At 59.7% G+C, this 18,718-nt stretch overlaps 2 protein-coding genes across 15 annotated transcripts; one reads left to right on the top strand and one right to left on the bottom strand.

Annotated features, from left to right (window-relative positions):
* The first annotated feature begins 204 nt into the window (after window positions 1-204).
* On the top strand, window positions 205-7,218 carry NEIL1 (nei like DNA glycosylase 1). 11 transcript variants are annotated; one of them, XM_074328304.2, is made up of 11 exons: window positions 831-966; window positions 2,264-2,421; window positions 2,575-2,698; window positions 4,496-4,615; window positions 4,712-4,775; window positions 5,022-5,121; window positions 5,667-5,794; window positions 6,170-6,197; window positions 6,376-6,437; window positions 6,609-6,774; window positions 6,919-7,218. In XM_074328304.2, the coding sequence occupies exons 2-11, from the start codon at window positions 2,265-2,267 to the stop codon at window positions 6,987-6,989; spliced, it is 1,020 nt and encodes a 339-aa protein (XP_074184405.1). In that variant the 5' UTR covers window positions 831-966; window position 2,264; the 3' UTR covers window positions 6,990-7,218. The 11 variants fall into 11 exon arrangements, with proteins under 11 accessions (XP_019606529.2, XP_019606528.2, XP_019606527.2 ...); XM_019750970.3 differs by lacking the exon at window positions 831-966 and adding an exon at window positions 205-639 and having other exon boundaries at window positions 2,264-2,698; XM_019750969.3 differs by lacking the exon at window positions 831-966 and adding an exon at window positions 205-662 and having other exon boundaries at window positions 2,264-2,698.
* Window positions 7,219-7,681: 463 nt separating this feature from the next.
* MAN2C1 (mannosidase alpha class 2C member 1) lies at window positions 7,682-18,648 on the bottom strand. Of its 4 annotated transcripts, none has more exons than XM_019751009.3 (26): window positions 18,405-18,648; window positions 18,009-18,134; window positions 17,437-17,560; window positions 16,196-16,266; window positions 14,943-15,120; window positions 14,514-14,703; window positions 13,281-13,387; window positions 12,986-13,096; window positions 12,576-12,668; window positions 12,332-12,448; window positions 12,013-12,108; window positions 11,751-11,896; window positions 11,277-11,400; window positions 10,823-10,944; window positions 10,605-10,690; window positions 10,343-10,498; window positions 10,070-10,184; window positions 9,808-9,939; window positions 9,454-9,558; window positions 9,192-9,348; window positions 8,977-9,120; window positions 8,635-8,744; window positions 8,463-8,542; window positions 8,196-8,344; window positions 7,994-8,103; window positions 7,682-7,922 (listed from the first exon to the last, which is right to left on the bottom strand). In XM_019751009.3, the coding sequence occupies exons 1-26, from the start codon at window positions 18,509-18,511 to the stop codon at window positions 7,796-7,798; spliced, it is 3,183 nt and encodes a 1,060-aa protein (XP_019606568.2). In that variant the 5' UTR covers window positions 18,512-18,648; the 3' UTR covers window positions 7,682-7,795. The 4 variants fall into 4 exon arrangements, with proteins under 4 accessions (XP_019606568.2, XP_019606567.2, XP_074184400.1 ...); XM_019751008.3 differs by having other exon boundaries at window positions 9,808-9,902; window positions 10,074-10,171; window positions 18,405-18,646; XM_074328299.2 differs by lacking the exon at window positions 18,009-18,134 and having other exon boundaries at window positions 9,808-9,902; window positions 10,074-10,171; window positions 18,405-18,647.
* Window positions 18,649-18,718: the final 70 nt, after the last annotated feature.

The raw sequence follows: 18,718 nt of genomic DNA, 5'->3' as shown, positions 1-18,718 counted from the left end.
TGGCCAATTGCTTTCCTTCCCCCTTTGCACTGGTCGTCCCTCCCACCTGGCACGTTATCTTATCCCCACTCTGCTGGCTCCTTCTCAGGTCTCAGCCTATGTACAACCGCAGACAGACCATCCCCCACAAAACCATCTGATGTGGGTTCTACCTCTGGGCCCCTGTTTTTTGTTGCTTGGCTGCGCTTCCCACCCGCAGGTGGTGATGATGTTTCTGTTTATATGCCATGTCTGACTGTGCGTTGATACTAAGGGCCACCACCAGGTCCCCAGGGCCTGCATCTGTCACCCACCTGCCGTTCCCTGCGCACTTCTGCAGGCGCCTCTGACAGTAGAAACAGACAGTAGCTGCTGTTTCTGCTGGGAGTGCCGACCCTGTCACTAGCCTGGTGACTTCCGCAGCCATAGACATCCGCGACGCGGGACCTCGGACCTGACCCCAGATCCCGCCGGCGCCACCTCCTAGCCAAAGGCTTTCTCACACGCCTGAACCCCGAGCTTGGGAACCCCACCCCGAAGGCCTCTGCCCCCCTGCCGGAGGAACTACACTTCCCAGCAGACGCTGGAGCAGCGACCGCAGCTCCCGGCGTGCTCTTTGGCGCGGCTCCGCCGGCGACATTAACCCTTTAGTGGCTGCAGGTTGGCGGGGAGCCGCGTGTGGAGTAGGTGCCCCGGGGGCGGGGGACGCACCTGGGGGGTGTGCGGCAGTGCTGAGGAGGATGGGATCTGGGGGCCTTGGGGAAGAAGGGAGCCAGGGTGTGCCGAGGACAGGCAGCAGGGCGCGTTACGAGGGCTGGGGAAGCCGGCCACAGAGCGCTCGCCCCTCGCGGACTTAGGAAGCTGGACCGCCCTTTTCCCTGCGAGCGAATCTGTCGTGCGGGGCGGCCTGCGGGGTCTCTGCTCCCGCTCCCCCCATAAGAACGCAGGATATGGTGAGGCCAAAAAGGAACACCCACGGAGCCATAGGTAGGGGAGCCATACCACTATATTCTCTCTGGCGGCACTATACTCTCACTGGAGGCTGGATCCGCACTGTCCGCAAACCGCCATCCACACTTGCCAGCCCAGCGCCATCTTCTTGCTAGCCCCCATCTTTTCTCTCTTTCCTCTTCTCCTCTCTCCTCCGTAGCCGCAGCAGTTATATCAGCGGCTAATTGGCCAACTGGCTACAGCTGACGGCCAATCAGCCACAGCTGACGGCCATCTACTACCGGAGCCAGCACTCCTCCACGTGAGGCCGAGAGCCTGTAAACTGCTTTCTGGGGCTCTGTCCCCACAGAATCCTTTCGGGTGCCTGGTCCCCGGCGGCGCGGAAGTGGGGGAGAGGAAAGGAGTCTGTATCGGCCAAACTCCCCCTCTGCCCGACCTTCGATTCCGCCGCGTCGAGGAGGAGGGGAAAGGGAAGCGGGTGCGCAGGGGCAGGGAGAGGAGGTGGAGTCGGTTCTTTTCCGACCTTGGCGCTGACCTGGGCGTTCCTGTTCCACCCTAGACCTTGGCCTGGGGCTCCTAAAGACCTTCCCGGCTCCCCTGCCCTCCTTGCAGCCGCGGGTACCTTGCTCCTGCGCAGATGCACCTGGAGACACCTGCATCCCCTCCTCCTGACCTCGCTTGGGTTTTAACTCGGCCTCACTGCCAACTGACACCCTGAGCGTTAGTTTTCCCGGCTCCCTCCTCCCAGGCGGGCCCGGCTCATTCCTTCAGTGGTGTGGCAACAGTTGAGGTCGGTTCTGAGCCATGGGGTGATGAGCAAGCTGAGCTTCCACTGGGATGGGAGTAGACGTGGAGGCAGACGACAATAAGACGATTTGGGATTTGGGAGTGCCAGGAGGGAAAGAACGTGAGTCTGGGGGAGTGCAGATGCTACCTCAGAAGAGTGTTCAGGGAGGGCAGCTCAAGTGCTCCAAGACTGAGGGGCTAGCAGGGGCAGTGTGCTAGGAGCAAGTGAGGGGGAGCCTGGGACGAAATGACATGACAGTGTGGGCCCGGGAAGGATCTGGACTTTATTCTAAAGGTAGCAACGTTCCTGGAAGGCTGAGGAAGGTGTTAACGAGCAAGGCAGTCACCCTTTCCCAGCCTGCACTCCCGCAGTGGCCTGGGCTGTCCCAGCATTTTCAAGTGGGGGCCGAGAGCTGTGGCCAGGCCAGCAAACTTTCCTGCCTGCCCCAGCTGTCCTGATCCCCTCTGATCCTCAGGCTCCGTCTCGGTAAATTCCTACCTCACAAGGTGCACACCTGGCCCAATTTGCTGTCCTCCTCTCGCACAGAATGCCCGAGGGCCCCGAGCTGCACCTGGCCAGCCGCTTTGTGAACGAGGCATGCAGAGGGCTGGTGTTCGGCGGGTGTGTGGAGAAGTCACCCATCAGCCGCAACCCTGAGGTGCCCTTTGAGAGCAGCGCCTACCACATCTCAGCGTCAGCCCGAGGCAAGGAGCTGCGCCTGACACTGAGCCCCCTGCCGGGGGCCCAGCCCTCACGGGAGCCACTGGCCCTCGTCTTCCGCTTCGGCATGTCCGGCTCCTTCCAGCTGGCGCCGGGCGATGCGCTGCCCGCCCACGCTCACCTGCGCTTTTACACAGCTCCACCCCCGCCCCGGCTCGCCCTCTGCTTCGTGGACATCCGCCGCTTCGGCCGCTGGGACATCGGGGGCGAGTGGCAGCCAGGCCGCGGGCCCTGTGTCTTGCGAGAGTACGAGCAGTTCAGGTGGGACCAGCAGCTGGTGTGATGCCCAGCTCTGGGCTCTGGGCCTGGCTCTGTCAGTGCCTGGTAGGCCCATGAGGGGCAAGTCCCAGCCCCTTCTGAGCCTCAGTCCCCTCCTCTAAGACCAAGGCAGTGTCCTTCCCTGGGGACAGCTCCCTGAGCTAATGGGTGTGAAACCCCAAAACTGATGTGGTAGGAGGTGGGGGCAAGAGGTGGGTGGGTAGGCATGCCGAGGCCCCTCACACTGCTTCCTGGGCCCTCAGGGGCTAAGAAGAAAGGTGGAGGGCTGTCACCTGGCGAAGGGAGGCTGAGCAGGAAGGAAGGGTTTCAAGGTGGTGGGGAGGGGACTGCCTAATGACATGGTTTCTGAGTCAGCTTTTGTGGTCTCCCACATTCTGCCTGCCCACTGGTCTGTCTCTCACCGTCTCTGTGACTGTCTCCTGCCCGCGGGAGGGGTTAACAGCCCTACCTGGGATGTGATACAGTCACATAAGATGGCAGTGTCAGCCACTTCCCTTCCTCTGAAGAGGAAACGTGTGTCTCTGCTTCATGCCAGGCCCTATTCTAGGTGACGGGGTACAGCAGTGATGAGGCCGGATGTGTTCCTTGCTCTCATAGAGCCCATGTTCACGCAGGGCAGGGGAAACAAGGAAACAAACTAGATAAATTCAAATAGACACATGCCTGAAGGAAAAATCTAAGAGGGAAAGAATTGAGTTTTGGCCCAGGAGGTGGGGGCATTAGGAAAGGCCACACTAGGAGGTGATATTTGAGCTGAGGCCTGGCTGAGAGCCAGCCCTGCAATGCTCTGGAGGAAAAGTATTCAAACTGGAGATCTGGCAGGTCCTCCTTTACTCGGAGCAGCTTACCTTCATGGGCCCCGAGGAGTGGCTCAGGGTGTCTCTGGTGCCACAGAAGCCACCTGACCTTCCCAGGCGTGACCCCAAGTGAAGCCCCAGGGAGACATCTGTGGTCCTGGATTCTCCTCCTGTCAGGCCACAATGTAGCTTGGCCAACTGGCTCTGAAGTTGCTTATGCATGGCGAGCATTTCAGTTGTTTCCTCGGTCCTACAGCTGGGAGTCTATAGGGATCTCCCCTCAGGGAGCTGGCCACCCAGGCTAACCTTCCACTCTTCCTTTCCCCCCAATACTCTGTCTTTGGGCCCCCTATTTCAGATGCTCTTCAGGTCCATCACTGAGTCAATCTTGTCATGACACAGTGAAGAGAGACCCATGACCCTTGAAGGTGGGGTGGGGGCTGCTGGGGTCCTCGCTTGCCAGGGTTGCCCCCCCCCCCCCCCCCCCCCGCACACAACCTGCTGCACAGAGCTAGTACCAGCCTCCTTGGAATCTGCAGATCTTGAGAAGAATTGACGCCACCAATGTTAATTCCCCATCTCTAACTAACCAGAAGTTCTAGAAAGGGAGCTCCAGACCACAGGCACGCCTGAGGTCCTGTGATTACCTTGCTTTCAAAAATGTCTGGAGCCTGAGGCACTCTGGTGATATACACACAACAGATACAGACTCACGTGTGTTCTCTTGAACTTGTAGCTTTTGCTTGGTATGTTTTACCTTTCATAATGAATTAAAATCCTATGTTGTTCCCATTTAACAGATAGGAAAACTGAGGTTCCCACTGTCAAAACAGCACAGAGGCTGGGGGAAGGGGAACTGGGACTCCCAATTTCCTTCCCCTGGCACTCAGGAACAGGTTCCCCCAGCTCCTCTTCCCATCCCATGGCGAGGTGGGGAATGGGAGCAGAATGGGTCTCACGTGCCCAGGCTGTGTCCCACCAGGGAGAATGTGTTACGAAACCTAGCGGACAAGGCCTTTGACCGGCCCATCTGCGAGGCTCTCTTGGACCAGAGGTTCTTCAATGGCATTGGCAACTACCTGCGGGCAGAGATTCTGTACCGGTCAGCAGGCAGGCCACGGGCACGAGGGAGGCCTGGGGTGGGCTGGTGTGCCCTGCATTCCCCACTGCTTAGCATGGCCCCCCTCCACCCACTCAGGCTGAGGATACCCCCCTTCGAGAAGGCCCGCACGGTTCTGGAGGCCCTGCAGCAGCACAAGCCGGTGAGCACGTAGCGAGGCTGGCGCACACGTGTTAGTGAGGGCTGCAGGTGGGCTGGGCCAGGTGTCTCCAGTGTGGCTCATGTAGGTCCTTTCTGGGCTTCAGGCCTCAGTTTCCCCTTCTCTACAATGTGTGCGAATGGGTTGGGGCTGAGGATAAGTCCCACCAAGCTCAGAGATGGTCTGCTCCCTGGCGTTGGCCAGCTGCCTCATGCTGACAGCCAGGCCCCGCCCCTGCCGCTTCTCCAGAGCCCGGAGCTGACCCTGAGCCAGAAGATCAGGGCCAAGCTGCAGAACCCGGACCTGCTGGAGCTGTGCCACTCAGTGCCCAAGGAAGTGGTCCAGCTGGGTGAGTCCCGGGAGGCAGAGACGCCCAACTACCTCTGCTTTGGAATACTGTAACCCCGGGACAGCTGCTGTGCCCCTCTGGGCCCGGTTCCCTGCCTGGGAAATGGAAGTTTGTAGACCCAGTTGTTGCTAAGTGGACTAGGCCTCCTCCTCATCAGGTGTCTATGTCCTCCAAGCTGCTCACAGGCAAGCGGGGCAGGATTCTTAACCCTCCTCTAGGATGGGCAAGCCATGGCCCAGAGTGGGGAAGACACCAGGCTGAGGCCACACAGCTGGAGAAGGGAGCCTTGCCTTTGCTCGGGGCCTGCTCCAAACCCTTTGGAGTGTACTTTTTCTTTTAATAATGATCCTTTGAGCCATTCTCTACTGCTCAGGTCTGCTCCTGTTCCTTTGGAGTGTACTGTCTTTTCTAATAAACTACTCTTTCACCACTTTAAAAAAAAAAAAAAAAGAAGGGAGCCTTGGCCCCTGCTCAGTCATCAGGCTCCCCCTCCTGCGTCCGCCTGAGTCTGACCTCTGACCTCTGCCTGGCTCGTCTGTCCACAGGGGGCAAGGGCTATGGTCAGGAGAGTGGGGAGGAGGACTTCGCGGCCTTTCGAGCCTGGCTGCAGTGCTATGGCATGGCGGGCATGAGCTCCCTTCGGGACCGGCACGGCCGTACCATCTGGTTCCAGGTTTGGGCCCTAATGTTCACATAGGCAGACAGAGACCCCCAAGGAGGCGGGTATGGTGGAGAGACCTGGGGTCACAGCATGGCAGGAGCTGGGGTCTCTGTCTAGGTCCCCAAGGGTCACTGTCCCTGAGAGGCTAAGCCTTCCCTGTGGTATCCCCCTCCCATTCTCTGAGTCCCAGGGTCCCAGCTAGTGAAGCAGCCCAAGGCAGGGTGGCTTTGATGCTGGTTCTAACCCGGCAGGGAGTGGGGGGGATCAGAGGCTTCCAAGGGGAGGAGGTACACGGATATGGAAGGATCAGTGAGTCCTGCCTCTCCAAGGAAAAACAGCGCCCGTGCCAATCAGGCTGACCCCTGAATTCTCCCTGTCCCACTTTAGGGGGATCCTGGACCTCTGGCACCCAAAGGTGAGCTACTCCTACTCTAGGGAGCTAAGAGAGCAGAAAGGACGAGTTGCCTGCAAAGGCTACAGCAGTCCCTGGTCCCCACGCCACCCCTGGGAGTTACCCCGGAGTGGGAGGGTGGGAATCTGGAGAAAGGGCCCAAGGCGACAGGACGTGCAACCCCAGCGTCAGTATTGTGCAGGGGGCAAGTCCCGCAAGAAGAAACCCAAGGGAGCATCGCGGGATCCTGAGGACAGAATGGAGGTAGCTCCCACTGCCAACGCCTCCCTGCACTCTCCCCTGCCCTGGCCGACCTCCCACACCAGCCTTTTGGGCAGCTGGCTTCTGTTGACAATGGGGGGCAGTGGGGGGTCCTAACCCACCTCTGAACTGCTCTCTCTGAGCCCCTCAGGAACCTGTGTCTCTCCCACCCAGGACCCTCCACCTCCAAGCAAGGCCCCTTCCAGGACACGAAGGGCACGGAGAGGACATCCTGAGCAAACTACAGCCCAGCAGCCCGAGGGGACGAGCCTCCAGCAGGGCCCAGAAGTCCCCCCAGTTGCTGAGAAAGGGAAGAGGAGGGGGCAACAGGCAACATCAGGTGGGCCTTCCTCAGCACCCTCCTTTGGGGACAGAGAGGCACCACCCACAGGGGTTCTCCAGGGAATTCGGTGTGGACAAAGGAGGGAGGGGGGCTGTCAAGGCCTGGGGGCTGAGCTGCCACCTCACCTGTCCTCCCCCCCAGCCTGCCACAAACCCCAAAGCATCAAGGCTGACACCATGTCTCTGGAGCCCGAGGGCACCGTGTCGCCTTAGCAGGAGGCTCTCCCAGCTTGCACCCTCCTTCCCGCTGCCTGGCCCTGGGTCTCCGCCTGTGCCTCCCTAGGAGCAGGTGATGGCTGAAGGGGGCTGGGTGCCCGTGGCCCTGTGGCTGTTCCCTACACAACTGCGATGTTTTCCACTGTATCCCACCTCCCCCATTTTTAAACCCATGTGAAAAATGCTGTATTTTTTAAAAAAATAAGTTAATAAACTTGGAACTTCTTGGGTTGGCTGCAGAAGTCTGGGATGGCCAAGTTAGGAGGGCCTATTGCCTGGCCCTGAGGATGGGGTCCACCTCCTCAGCAAGGCAAACTGAGCCCCCTCCTGGTCGGTAAGGCCCTGGCTCTCAGAGGACAGTCTGCCTCTACAGGGACAACCCCTCAGGGTACAGAGACCCTCGCCCCAGGCAGCCCAGGGCTCCCGGGCCTGCAGCTGCCCTGGACTAGGCAGAGTTCCCCTGCTGGTAGGGGCCAGGCAGAGCCCAGCAACCGCAGGCCCTCTGCCTATTCAGGGGCTTCTTATCTCATGTTTAGTCAATTTGGGGTCACTGATATCCCCACTCTCTCATGGGACTGCAACCCAGCCCCTGCACACAGATCACCTCAGACTTTGTCCCTGTCCCCCAATGCCCGGGGGAAAGCCTGAGGATGGGCCCTAAGGGGAGAGAGCAAGGGCCACCAGCAGGGTTCCTAAAGGCAAGGATTTATTGTTCCAGAGACAACTCGTCCTTGCTTCAGACTGGGGAGGCAAAAAGGAGGAGCCCCCAGAGCCTTCCACAAACAAACCCCACCCTCAGGGACTCAGTTCAGTGGGGGCTGCAGTGTTAGCAACAGGGATCGCACTTGGAAGGGAGAAAAGGTGAGCTTCAGGCGGGCCTCCCGAAGGGGCAAGTGGCCAGCAGGGTCACGCTGTTCCAGGAGGTCGCAGCTGGAGAACAAGAGGGACCATGAGGGCCCTGCGAGGGCAGGACACCCACTCCCACCCCGCACCCCACTCACAGGACGGCCTCTTGAACCGGCAGCGATGTGTGCAGCCAGCAGTCCACGTGGCTGCCATGGGCCTCGTACAGCCTGAGGACCAGCGTGCGACCCTGGGGACTAGTCTCAGCCTGCGGAGGGAGGTGGGAGGTGGGCGGTGGGCGGCAGGTGGGGCCCGGGCGCACCCAGCTCAGGTCCGGCCCCGCCCCACCCTGCCCCTTGCCTGCTTGACGGTCTCCAGCACGACCGCTGGCGAGGACACCGAGAAGGCACTCCAGGCCGCGGCAGGCGCCGGGCCCGGGGCCGGCAGCGCCAACAGTGGGAAATTGAGGCTGTAGGCAGCGCGAATAACGCCAGCGTCCTGGAAGGAGCCTAGGCGCGGGCCGGAAAGGGATACATGGTGGAAATGGGGGTCGGGGCGAGGGGCCGTTTTCCCCACCGACAACTGGACAAAGCGAGGCTCAGAGAAGGAGCGCGGTGGCACACTCACCCTCGTGCGGCATCAGCGCATAGGTGAACTCGTGGCGCCCCATGTCAGCAGTGGCGTCGGGGGCCTTGGACGCCCGCAAGCTGGGGGGAGGGGGATGGGCTGGGCTGCAATTCTGGCCAGAAGACCCGCGGTCCCACCCGGCCCCCAGGCCTGGCGGGGGCACCGCACTCACAGCGACAGGCTGAGGACGCTGCCGCGCACTGACACTCCGTACTTGCAGTCGTTGAGCAGGGCCAGCCCGAAGCCGTGCTCTGACAGATCTATCCAGCGGTGCGCCCACACCTGCAGGGCAGACGCCAGGCGTACTTAGGGGCCGCGCCTCCTCCCGTCATTCGAGTGAGCGCACGGTCTGGGAGCCCAGGACTGATTCCGGCTCTCAACCACCAGAGGCCTAGTATCCAACTACACAGTGGCACAAGCAGCCAGCTACACAGGAAGTACTCAGCGCACGTTAGGCAGCTGCGCGCGCATCCTCCTCACCCCACACAGCCAGGCTCTCCCCAGCCCGTCACACCTCGTATCGCGCCCAGTCCCAAGACGTGTTATAGTGGGTGGGCCGCTGCAGGTGTCCGAACTGGACCTCATAGGTGGCCTGGGGGCTCCGCACACGAGCAGGGAACTCCACCTTCAGGAACTTGTGGGCCTCGTGCCAGTGCACCTGGAGTGGAGGGAAGGGGTGAGGGAGGGCAGACACAGCTGGGGAGGACAGCCACAGCCCGCGCCTGCTACCTCAGTGCGGAAGCAGACATAGGGGCAGCCCATGTCCAGGACGACCTCCTGGCTCAGCCTACTGTTGGGGCTGATCTGCAGCTGGAAGCAGGCACTGCCCCGCACACCGCCCTCAGTGCCCACTGCCAGGGTCCCTGCCTGGCCCAGCACTGGCTTCCTGTGGGGTAGGGGTGGGAGGCACTGAGGCCGGGCCTGCTGATGGGTAGGCGGAGCCATAGGCCTGTATACCCCTCCCCCACCCCCTCCACCCTGCCTGCAGCACCGTGTCTCCAGGTGGTAGTCCATGACGTCCCACGCGTCCCAGTAGAGGGGGACATCATCAAACAGCACAAACTGGTTCCCCAAGGCACCCTCAGCAATGGCCTCCCTGGAAGGAAATGACGTTTGGTCCTTTACATCTGTATGCTTGTGGTTTCTCCAGCTGCTTGACCTAGAGTGGGGACAGGGTGACTAGGCCCAGGGGGATGGGTCTCCCAGCCCTGCCTGCCCTGCTCCATGAGTGGGTCCCAACCCAGAGCCACTGGTGAGCTGCTGTGGGCAGTGCTGGGGCAGGGAACGGAACTGGGTCTAGGATCCACCTGCCAGACAAGGAGAGAGGGCAGTGAGGGGTTGGTACCTGCCAGAGGCCACCAGCAGCAGGGATGTCAGGCGGCCGGTCGGCTCCAACCTCACCCGGATGATGCCATTGTCCAGAGTCACAGAACCATCAGTCTTGGCAGGAGGGGGCCTTGAAGTTGAGTGGCAGGGGCTTCCCACAAACAATAGCCCCCCACCCCAGCCGCAGCCCTGCCTCCCCACGTGCTCCACACTAGGGGGCTCAGAAGCACATGTTGAGGAGGGCCCAGGACAGCCCCCGCCCCACCCGGATGTGCCAGCACTCACCTCTTGCAGGACAAACACAGGCTGCTGGGGCAGGAGGGGCTGCAGTGAGTTGGGGGCAGGCGCAGGAGCATAGCCCATGCTGGGCACTGTCACCAGGGCTGGGGACGAGGCCTGGGCATCAGCGCAGCCTCATGGGGGGTGAAGGGCTGGGGGGAGATGCCCCTCCTATCGTGCTACTCTCCAGCCTGGGGCACCCAGGCAGGGAGCCCTGGGGAGTGTGGCCGGCCTCCATCCCTCCTGCTGCATAGCAGCTTCTCTCCAGCTCATACCTAGGCTGTGGGCCCCACCAGGCCTGGGCAGGGCCAGCACTTCAGTGCGGTTCCAGGGCAGCGTGTTGACAATGAGGAGACCCTCAGGACCTGGCTCCCCAGCACATAGAGCTGCAGCTGCTGTGCTGAGCAGTGTGTTGCCATGGGAACGGATGTCTGAGGAAAGACTGGTTGGTCACGGGTGGGCAGTGGGTCTGGGGTGACCTGAGTGTCCCATACGGGACACTGGGCTCAGTCCTGGGTGTGGAGAGGGCAGCCTAACCTTCGTAGTGGGACATGGCCTCCTCTGCTACGAGCTGAATGCAACTTCCCGTCACTACATCATGGAACTGGTTCAGCAGCAGGAGCCTGGAGGAGCCAAGTGCAGGGATAGGGAAGACTAGGCAGGCGGGCGGAGGAAGGAGGGCTGGGAGGGGCAGCGCACAGGTGCCTGGGTGAGGGCAGGCGCGGGGGGGGGGGGGGGGGCAGAGCAGGGCCGACCTCCAGAGGTCCTGCAGCTGGGCTGCCGGGTACAGGAAGTGGACACTGCGGGCTAGGGCCAGACTGCTGAGCAGCTCCACGTCGTGCAGAATGCGCTCACACTCCCGGTTCCCTTTCTTGATCTGAGCCAGGACAGCAGGGGTGGGGGGACGAGTGGCAGTGTTGTCTGCTCAAGCATCCCAGGAACCTGCCCAAGCCCTCCCTGGCTCAGAACCCGATGGCTCTGCAAGTCCTGCTGGATAAAGACCCCTGTGGGTGACGCAGCCTCCCTCCCTCAGCTCAAGCTTCCTCCAGGCTCCTGACCCAGCAGGCTCTTGCACTTCTCTCCTCAGCTCCTCCTTGGAACATAAGCCTCCACCCCAGGTCTGGGAGGGCTCTGTCTCCTGCTTCCTCACTGACCCTCTACAGATCAAGAGCACACTCTCCCTGCTCAGCTGAGCTGCCAGCTTCTGACCTGAGCGTGGGTGGTGTAGGTGCCATTATGCAGCTCCAGGAAGAGCTCCCCAACCCAGGTGCACAGCTGCCCCGAGTCACTTTCCAGCGCCGAGAAGAGTCGCCCAGGAGAAGACAGCTGCACCCTGAGGGAGACCACAAGCCTGGCTTACCGTTCTTCCACACCACAATGGACAAGAGGTGCAGCCCCCAAAGAAAGGAGCCGCCCCCAGAACGCTCCCAGTCCACACAGAGCCGGCTCTGGACACTCCACGAGAGCTCTCTCTGGTGAGTTTAAGCCCCTTTCCACTCTCAGCTTCCCCCCCCCACCACCCCCAAGGTGGAAGGTGGGAGGAGCCCGAGGTCCAGGATTGGGGCAGGACAGGCCCAGTGGAGGGTGGAGCCACATGTTTGAGCAGAAAGAAGGGCTCAAGCCAAGGGCTCTGGACAGGGCTGTGAGCAGCTCAGTGAGGGCTGCAGGTGGGCCAGGCCTGACCTGGGCAGCCCATCTGTATTGCACAGTCGCTTCAAGCGGTCCACCATGGTCTGGGTAGGGCCACCGCCCCCATCCCCAAAGCCAAAGAGGAAGGCACTGTGGTTGGTCCTCCCTTTGTCCCGGTTTTTGGCCACTGTCTTCAGCACCTGAACAGGCAGGGGCAGGTCAGGTCAGCATGGGTCAGCCTAGGAGAAGACACCCAGCCCTCTTCAGCCTTCCCCACCCCCCAGACCCCCATCTCAGCCACTAGGTACCCTCTCACCTCCTCCACACTGCCCTGCATTCCGTATGAGTCACCGGGTGGGAAGTGGGTCAGCACACGGGAGCCATCCAGCCCCTCCCAGAAAAAGGTATGGTGCTTCAGGTAGGGAGACAGAGGCAGAGGAGGGCGGCCAGCGTCAGGGCCCAGGCGGGCTTGGGCCTTCCAGACCTGCCCTGCCCGTGTGACTATGCAGGAGGCACGCCCTCTCTGTGTGGGGGGTGGGTGGTCTGTCCAGGACCCCTGAATAAGCCTGGGAAGAGATGAATGGCCCAGGTGGGGCTCAGGCCCACTCTAAAGCGACCTCCTGGGGTCTGCTCACCGGGAAGGAGTTCACCAAGTTCCAGCTCAGTTTCTGGGTCAGGAAGTGCCTGATGCCACAGCCGCGCATGATCTGGGGGAGCTGAGCTGAGTAGCCAAATGTGTCCGGCAGCCAGAACTGTGCGGGAGAAGGGGCCCTGGGACGTGGGAACCAGGGCTGTTGGTGCAGCAGCCCCCGCCTCAGCCCTCATTCAAGGTCCAGGTCCAGCCCCCTGCGCCTGTAGGCACAGCAACTCCTAGCCTACCTCGGAACATATCTTCCCAAACTCCTGCAGGAAGAAGCTCTGGCCCTGGAGGAACTGCCTCACCATGGCTTCTCCACTGGGCAGGTTCCCATCCTAGCAGAGGGAAGAGTGAGGCAGCCGAGTCACGCTAGATGGGGACAGGCAGGAGCGCAGGCCGCACACCCCGTCAGGATGAGCCAGGGCTCCGACCCGGGGCTAGAGCCAGCAGCCAGCTGTCCACCTGTCTGCGGCCGGGGGAGCTTCTGGGCTGGGTCCTGCAGTCACAGTGCTTGAGGCCTCCCTCCGCCTTAGAATTCCAGGGACTAATGAGCACTGCACAGAAGGGTTGTGAAGGGCCTGCAGGAGGCCACAAAGCCCAGGCAGGAAGCCCATGACCCTGGCCCGAGGCTGAGGGTATGCAGACCACTTACCATCTCCACCCAGGTGCCCCCCACAGGCACGAACTGCCCACGGCAGGCGAACTCCTGGAGCTGGGCGTGCAGGCCAGGGTAGTGGGTCTTCACCCACTCCAGCTGCTGCGCCTGTGAGGCAGATGGGGAGGGAGCTGCACAGGGAGTGACAAGGACCCCACCCAGGGCTGAGTATCTGGGGCCCAGTGTGCAGCTGAGGGTGGGAAGAGCCCTGCCCCTCAGGCCAGAGAAGCCCCCGGAAGTTCCATTTTAGACCTACTGGGCTCCTGGTGCCCCACATGGCTGTCCCTCTGACCTGAGAGCAGGCAAAGATGAACTCAGGGTTCCGCTCCATGAGCCGCACGGCTGTCACCCAACTCCGGGCACATTTCCGCACAGTCTCCTTGAAGGGCCAAAGCCAGGCTAGATGGGAAGGGGGCGGAGGGTGGAAGGGAGCGGCAAGGCCCAGCTGCACATGGGTCTGCAGCCTCACGCGTCCGCCCTACCCTGACCAGGCCCAGCCTGGACCTCGAGGGCTGTCCTTGCTTTCCTCCCACCCAGGTCCTTCCTTTTGCAGCCTGTGGCACCCCTCCTGAGCTGTCACTTCAATCACCTCTGCAAGGTGGGAGGAAGGGTTGGGGAAAGGAGGCCACCAGGGCTATCAGGTCAATTTTACAGGTCAGGAAATGGAGGCCCTACACCCTAGAATAGCCTCTCTGAGGTTCAGACACCTCCAGAGAGGATCCTATGAGAAGCGGGTTAACCCTCGGTCAACTCTTTCTCTAACACACACTGATGGATATCTCAGAACAGAGGGCACAGCTCCCCAAGATGGACCGTGCTGGGCAGCCTTCCTGCGTGAAGCTCTCCAGCCTCTCTGGAGCACTATGCCTCAGTCCTTACCAGCCAGAGCCCCACCCCCCACCCCCTACCTTGGCATATCAGAGGAAGCCCTTGTTCTGGTCCTGAAACTTTAGTTGTATCAGATCCAATACTTTGGGAAGCTTGTTAAAAATGTGGACTTCCCATAAGCCTCACAAACACTGCCAACTCATCAGGTTAAAAACTGAACCCCTGATCCTCCCTAGGAAACCTCCCCGGCATTTGAACCCCCACCTCAATTACTTCCACATCACTCCTCTCTGATGACATGGGCACCTTCTCAAATTCTTATTCATTCTCCCTCAGTTCAGTCACTTCCTCCTGAAAAGCTCTCTTGAATCCCCCCAACCCAGCTGGGTTAAGTGCCTCTTCTGGGCTCCCCAGCCCCCCGATACTTCCCTCCGTCATGGCACTAACTGTCTGCCCATTTTGTGATCATCAGTCTATAATTCTACCCAGCACCTCGCCTGGGGTCACAGGAGGCATCAGATTTTGTTGAAATGAATAAATGAAGTCATACCCAGCAAAGCCCACGGTCCAAACCCCTTGCTCCATTTTACAGATGGGAGAAAATCAAGGCCCAAGAGAGGCAAGAATTTGCTGAGAATCACATAGCGCTCCCAGGGCATTTCTGTCCCCTCAGCCAACCCAGCCAGCTGCCCCCTACCTGTATCAATGTGGCAGTGCCCTGTGGCATGGATGGTATGTTGGCTTTCACCTCCACGCTGGCCAAAGAACCTGGAGGCCAGGTCCTGGGCCATCGGGAAGGTCTGGGGCTGGGTAGGATCGCACACGTTCACGATCTGGTTGGCTGTGTACAGCGCCTGGAAGCTGCGCTGGCTGTCCTCCCCGAGGCCCTGCAGCAGGGTTCTCTCCTTAATCCCATCTCCAAGGGTTCTCAGCAGAGCTCTGCCCTACCTCCAGCCCTCTGCCCTGCTGGTCTCCCTCCTCCCCCCTTTAAGAGAAATCCTCAGCACCGGGCTAGGCAGAAACACTCTCCCTGTTTGGGATTCCCAGAGTCCCAACTATCCAACCCAAGAAACTGCCGGCCTCAAGTTCTCTAGAGAGTGGCCAAGTGGGGCGGGGTGTCAAGTACCTTGGCTATGCCCAGCAGCAGCTCCAGGTCCACCAGGAGCTTATGGACGTCCCGGCGGAAGACGGCCAGCTCGGCCCGGCTCACGTGGAACATCTTCCCTGGGTCAGGGGCTGCGATCATGGTGCCCTTGCCAGCCCCCAGGAGCCCATTGCAGGCTACTTCCACATAGAGGGTCAGGCTACAAACGTGGGGAGGCAGCCTCAGGCCAAGGGACTGGCAGAGGCCTCTGGGGGCCTGGGGGGGGGAGGTCTGAGGAGGCATCCAGATGACCCCTCCCCACTCACCTCCAGGACCCACCACCCAGAGGACCCCCCCAGTACGTCAGGGCCACAGTACAAGCACCAGGCTGCACGCACCCTGTGATGGTGAGAGCCTGGCCATAGTCAGCAAGAGCAAGCAGCCCAGCCTGGAACTGTGTGACTCATGCTGCTCTTTAGACTTTTGTTCCCCAAGCTGTCTTTACAGAGCACTGCCTTGGTCTCAGAACCCTCTCTGCATATTAAAAACATGTTTGGATCTCCCAGAGCAAAGACCCATCAGCCAACACGGGGTGGGCCATTCTTTGGAGCAGCACGGCAGGCTGTGGTGCTGTTCTGCTCGGTGTTCAGAGAGCAAACACGACTTCCTTAGGGCAGCCATCCCTGACCTTCCTCCCACCCCTCTCCTAAGTCTGGAACCGCGTTCTCACACTGAGCTCCCAGCATTGTCTCTGAGTCCTCAGAGGTTTGTAATTGCGTAAGTGTGTGAGGCCCCTGGCTGTGGAGGACCACACCACTCACCATCAGTCCCAGCATCCAGAAGCACCAGACACACCGTGTTCAACAAATATTATAACATACAATCGTATGTCTGAGAAAGAGTTTTTAATGATCTCATAAAATGCTTGTGTTGTAAAACGGAATGAAAAAAATCAGGATGCAAAATATCAAAGAAATACAACCTCAACTAGTGCAAACTATGCGTGGAAGAATTCTGAGATGAACGCCTAGATAAGAATAATGGTCATCTCCAGGTGGTGGGACAATGGGATGTATTTACTTCTTTGTGCTTTTCTGTGTTTACCGTAACAAAGCAAGCATTATTTTTATAGCCAGAAAAAAACAACCTGCTTTTAAAAAACAAAATGAGATTTGAGGATGGCTGTGTTGGAGGCAGGTGTGTTTCCAAGATCATTCTGGGCCTCAGCTCCTCCTCCCCCACTGTTGTCCCCTCCCCCATAGCCCTGGTCAACCAGGGCACAGGGACTCACTCACCTCCGGGGGTCTCCTGCCCCCAGCCTGTCAGTCAGGACATAGCTGGTCTTCTCTCCCTCTTTGGTCAAACCCTGGTGGAAGTGGAGTGACAGAGACCGGCCTGAGGTTTTTGGACAGTTCAGGTGAAGTACAAACTGAGGGAGGCCAGGCCCCTCCACCTGGTCCCCAGCTCTGCCTTCTCTCCCCTAGCAAGGCCAAGATTGATAAATCAGGGACCCCTGGTAGCGGGTGCCCCAATCCTCATGGCAGCCAGTGTCATGACCACCAAATGGCACCAGCAGAAAAGACCCCGGTCTTATGGGAAGGGTCTTGGGCAGGCATCAGGAGACCTGGGTGTGGCTTCTGGTGGCCTCTGTATTCCTGAGGAAGTATCTAAAAGGAAACTCTTGAAATCAGGGACAGGTCTGCCTCATTCCCTGCTTTATCCCCAGTGCTTAGCCTAGGGCCCTGCCTAGACAGGGCATTCAGGAGACACCTGCTGAGCCAACGGAGGCAGGGGACAGGTCTTTGCCATCCTTCCATACAGGAAGGACAACAGTCCTACCCTGAGACTGAGAGTCCAGCTGGAATGGAAACTCTGTATGTAGAGTATCCCTATAGAAACTCTATGTGTAAGAGTGAAATAACCTCCATCTACATCAGCTTGTTAATCTGGGAACGGGCATAAAGACCCACCACATAGGATTATAAAGATTAGATGTGATGTGGTTGGATGCATAAACAAGACACTTAATCAGTCTTTATATCTGGGGAACTGGGATGGGATGGTAGGGAGAGATCCATTACTTCAGAGGAAGAGGAGTTAATTTTTACTTTACACTGTCCAGAACTGTTTGAAAGATTTCCCCCATGTGTGTACATTACAGATAAAAAAAACTAGTTCACTAAAAACTAAACAGTGATGTGGTCTGCAAAACCACTGATCTGGTGCCTGGCATCTAGCAGAGGGTTAATAAATGATTCTGCTATACTTATTATTGTATTATACTTGATTAGGAACTACTTTCAGCCCAGAATGAGAAGGGGGCCAGGGAGTGGTAGTGTTGGTTTAGCACTAATTACGTTGCAACCCATAAGCCATCCATTTAACTTCCCAGTATAAGAGTGGCCAATAAAACAGGGGCACAAGCAGCAACCTCCCCAGTCCTGATCACCCTGTAGGGAGAACCACTCAGCTGTGGCTTCTCCAGAGACCAGAACTAAAATGTGGCCAGGCTTGTCCTTAGGGCAAGGCTCCTTACCTGTACAGGTTCTCCATCATGCCACACCAGGCCTTCTCCATCACTTTCCCAGCAAAGGTGAACTTCCTGACCCACCCATGCCTCCGGGATGGTCAGCTCCACCCGGAACCAACAGGTCCACCATCTGCAAGAGAGCCACTGAGATGGACCTCAGGGTTGATTACGCCCTTTTGAAACAGTACTTCCTTGAATTAAGGGTCAGTAGGGGCTTGAGACTTTCCCTAAGTATCTGTAGCATCACAAGATATACAATTTTGATCGACAAGAAAGAAGCCACGGGGTGTGCAGCATGGTGAAGAACAGAGGCAGAAGAGACAGAGGTCTGTGATCCATCCGAGTGCCTTTCTTATGGGGTGTCCAGCGACTGGGTAAAAGGGGGAAATGAACTCTTTCACGGTCTGAGGGACCAGGGAGCTGTTCCTAGCAGAGGGTGCTGGTCTGCCCCAAGTAGCTGTCTAGGACAGAGGGTCGGCAATGTAGGTGTGGGTGGCCCCTCCAGGTGGTGAGCTAGCCAGGAAGGGGGGCCTTCCCTTTGGCCCGCTGGCCCCACGCTCCCGCTGGGAGTTACCCACGTGGGTCCGAAGCTGTCGCCGACCTGCGCGGGGCGGAAGTCCTGCTGGACTGCCTCCTGGTAGGGAAGCCTCTCGGGCGTCAGGAAGCTGGAGAGCGCGGACACCGGGCAGCTGTCCCCGAAGAGCCTAGCCGGGAGGGACCAGTGGGCGCGCGCTCGAGGCCCGCTTTCTGCCCGTGGACCGACCAGCCGGCGGGAGGGACGCGTTCCCTCGACCCGCCGCCGAGAGGGCTGCCCCACAGCACTGCCTCCCCGTCCCCTCCTCCTGGCTCCTGCCTGTCCGCGGCGGGCGGGCACTGTCCCTCAGCTCGGGTGGCCGCAGTTTGGATATCCCCCGGAAAGGGAAGGCTGAGGCGCACGGACGCGCCGGCCAGCGCCCTGAACGAAGGGGCCACACCTGCCGCGGAGGTTACAGTCGGTGAAATAGAGCGGCGACACGAACTTCTCCACCCGCTCCAGCGTAGTGCGCCAGTGCTTCAGAGCGGGGGCCACCACTGCCGCCATCGCCACGCGCCGTCCTCTCGGGAAGCCCCGGGCGCTGCCAGCGCGGCTGGAACCAAAGGTTCCGGCGTCCCGAGGTGCCTTCCAGCGCGGGCCGTTGTTCTTGCAACACCGCAGCTCTGAACTTTGAGCCGGGCGCTAAAAACTGAAAGCAGTGCTTCCGGGGTTCTCTTCTATCTCGCCCGGGCTAGTGGGCGGGCCACCTGGCAA

Source organism: Rhinolophus sinicus, chromosome 3, assembly GCF_057876585.1.
Source record: "Rhinolophus sinicus isolate RSI-liver-muscle chromosome 3, RSI-T2T, whole genome shotgun sequence".
Classification (NCBI taxonomy): Eukaryota; Metazoa; Chordata; class Mammalia; order Chiroptera; family Rhinolophidae; genus Rhinolophus; species Rhinolophus sinicus.
Note: the sequence above shows the minus strand (reverse complement) of the source record. Positions and strands in the feature narration are given on the sequence as shown.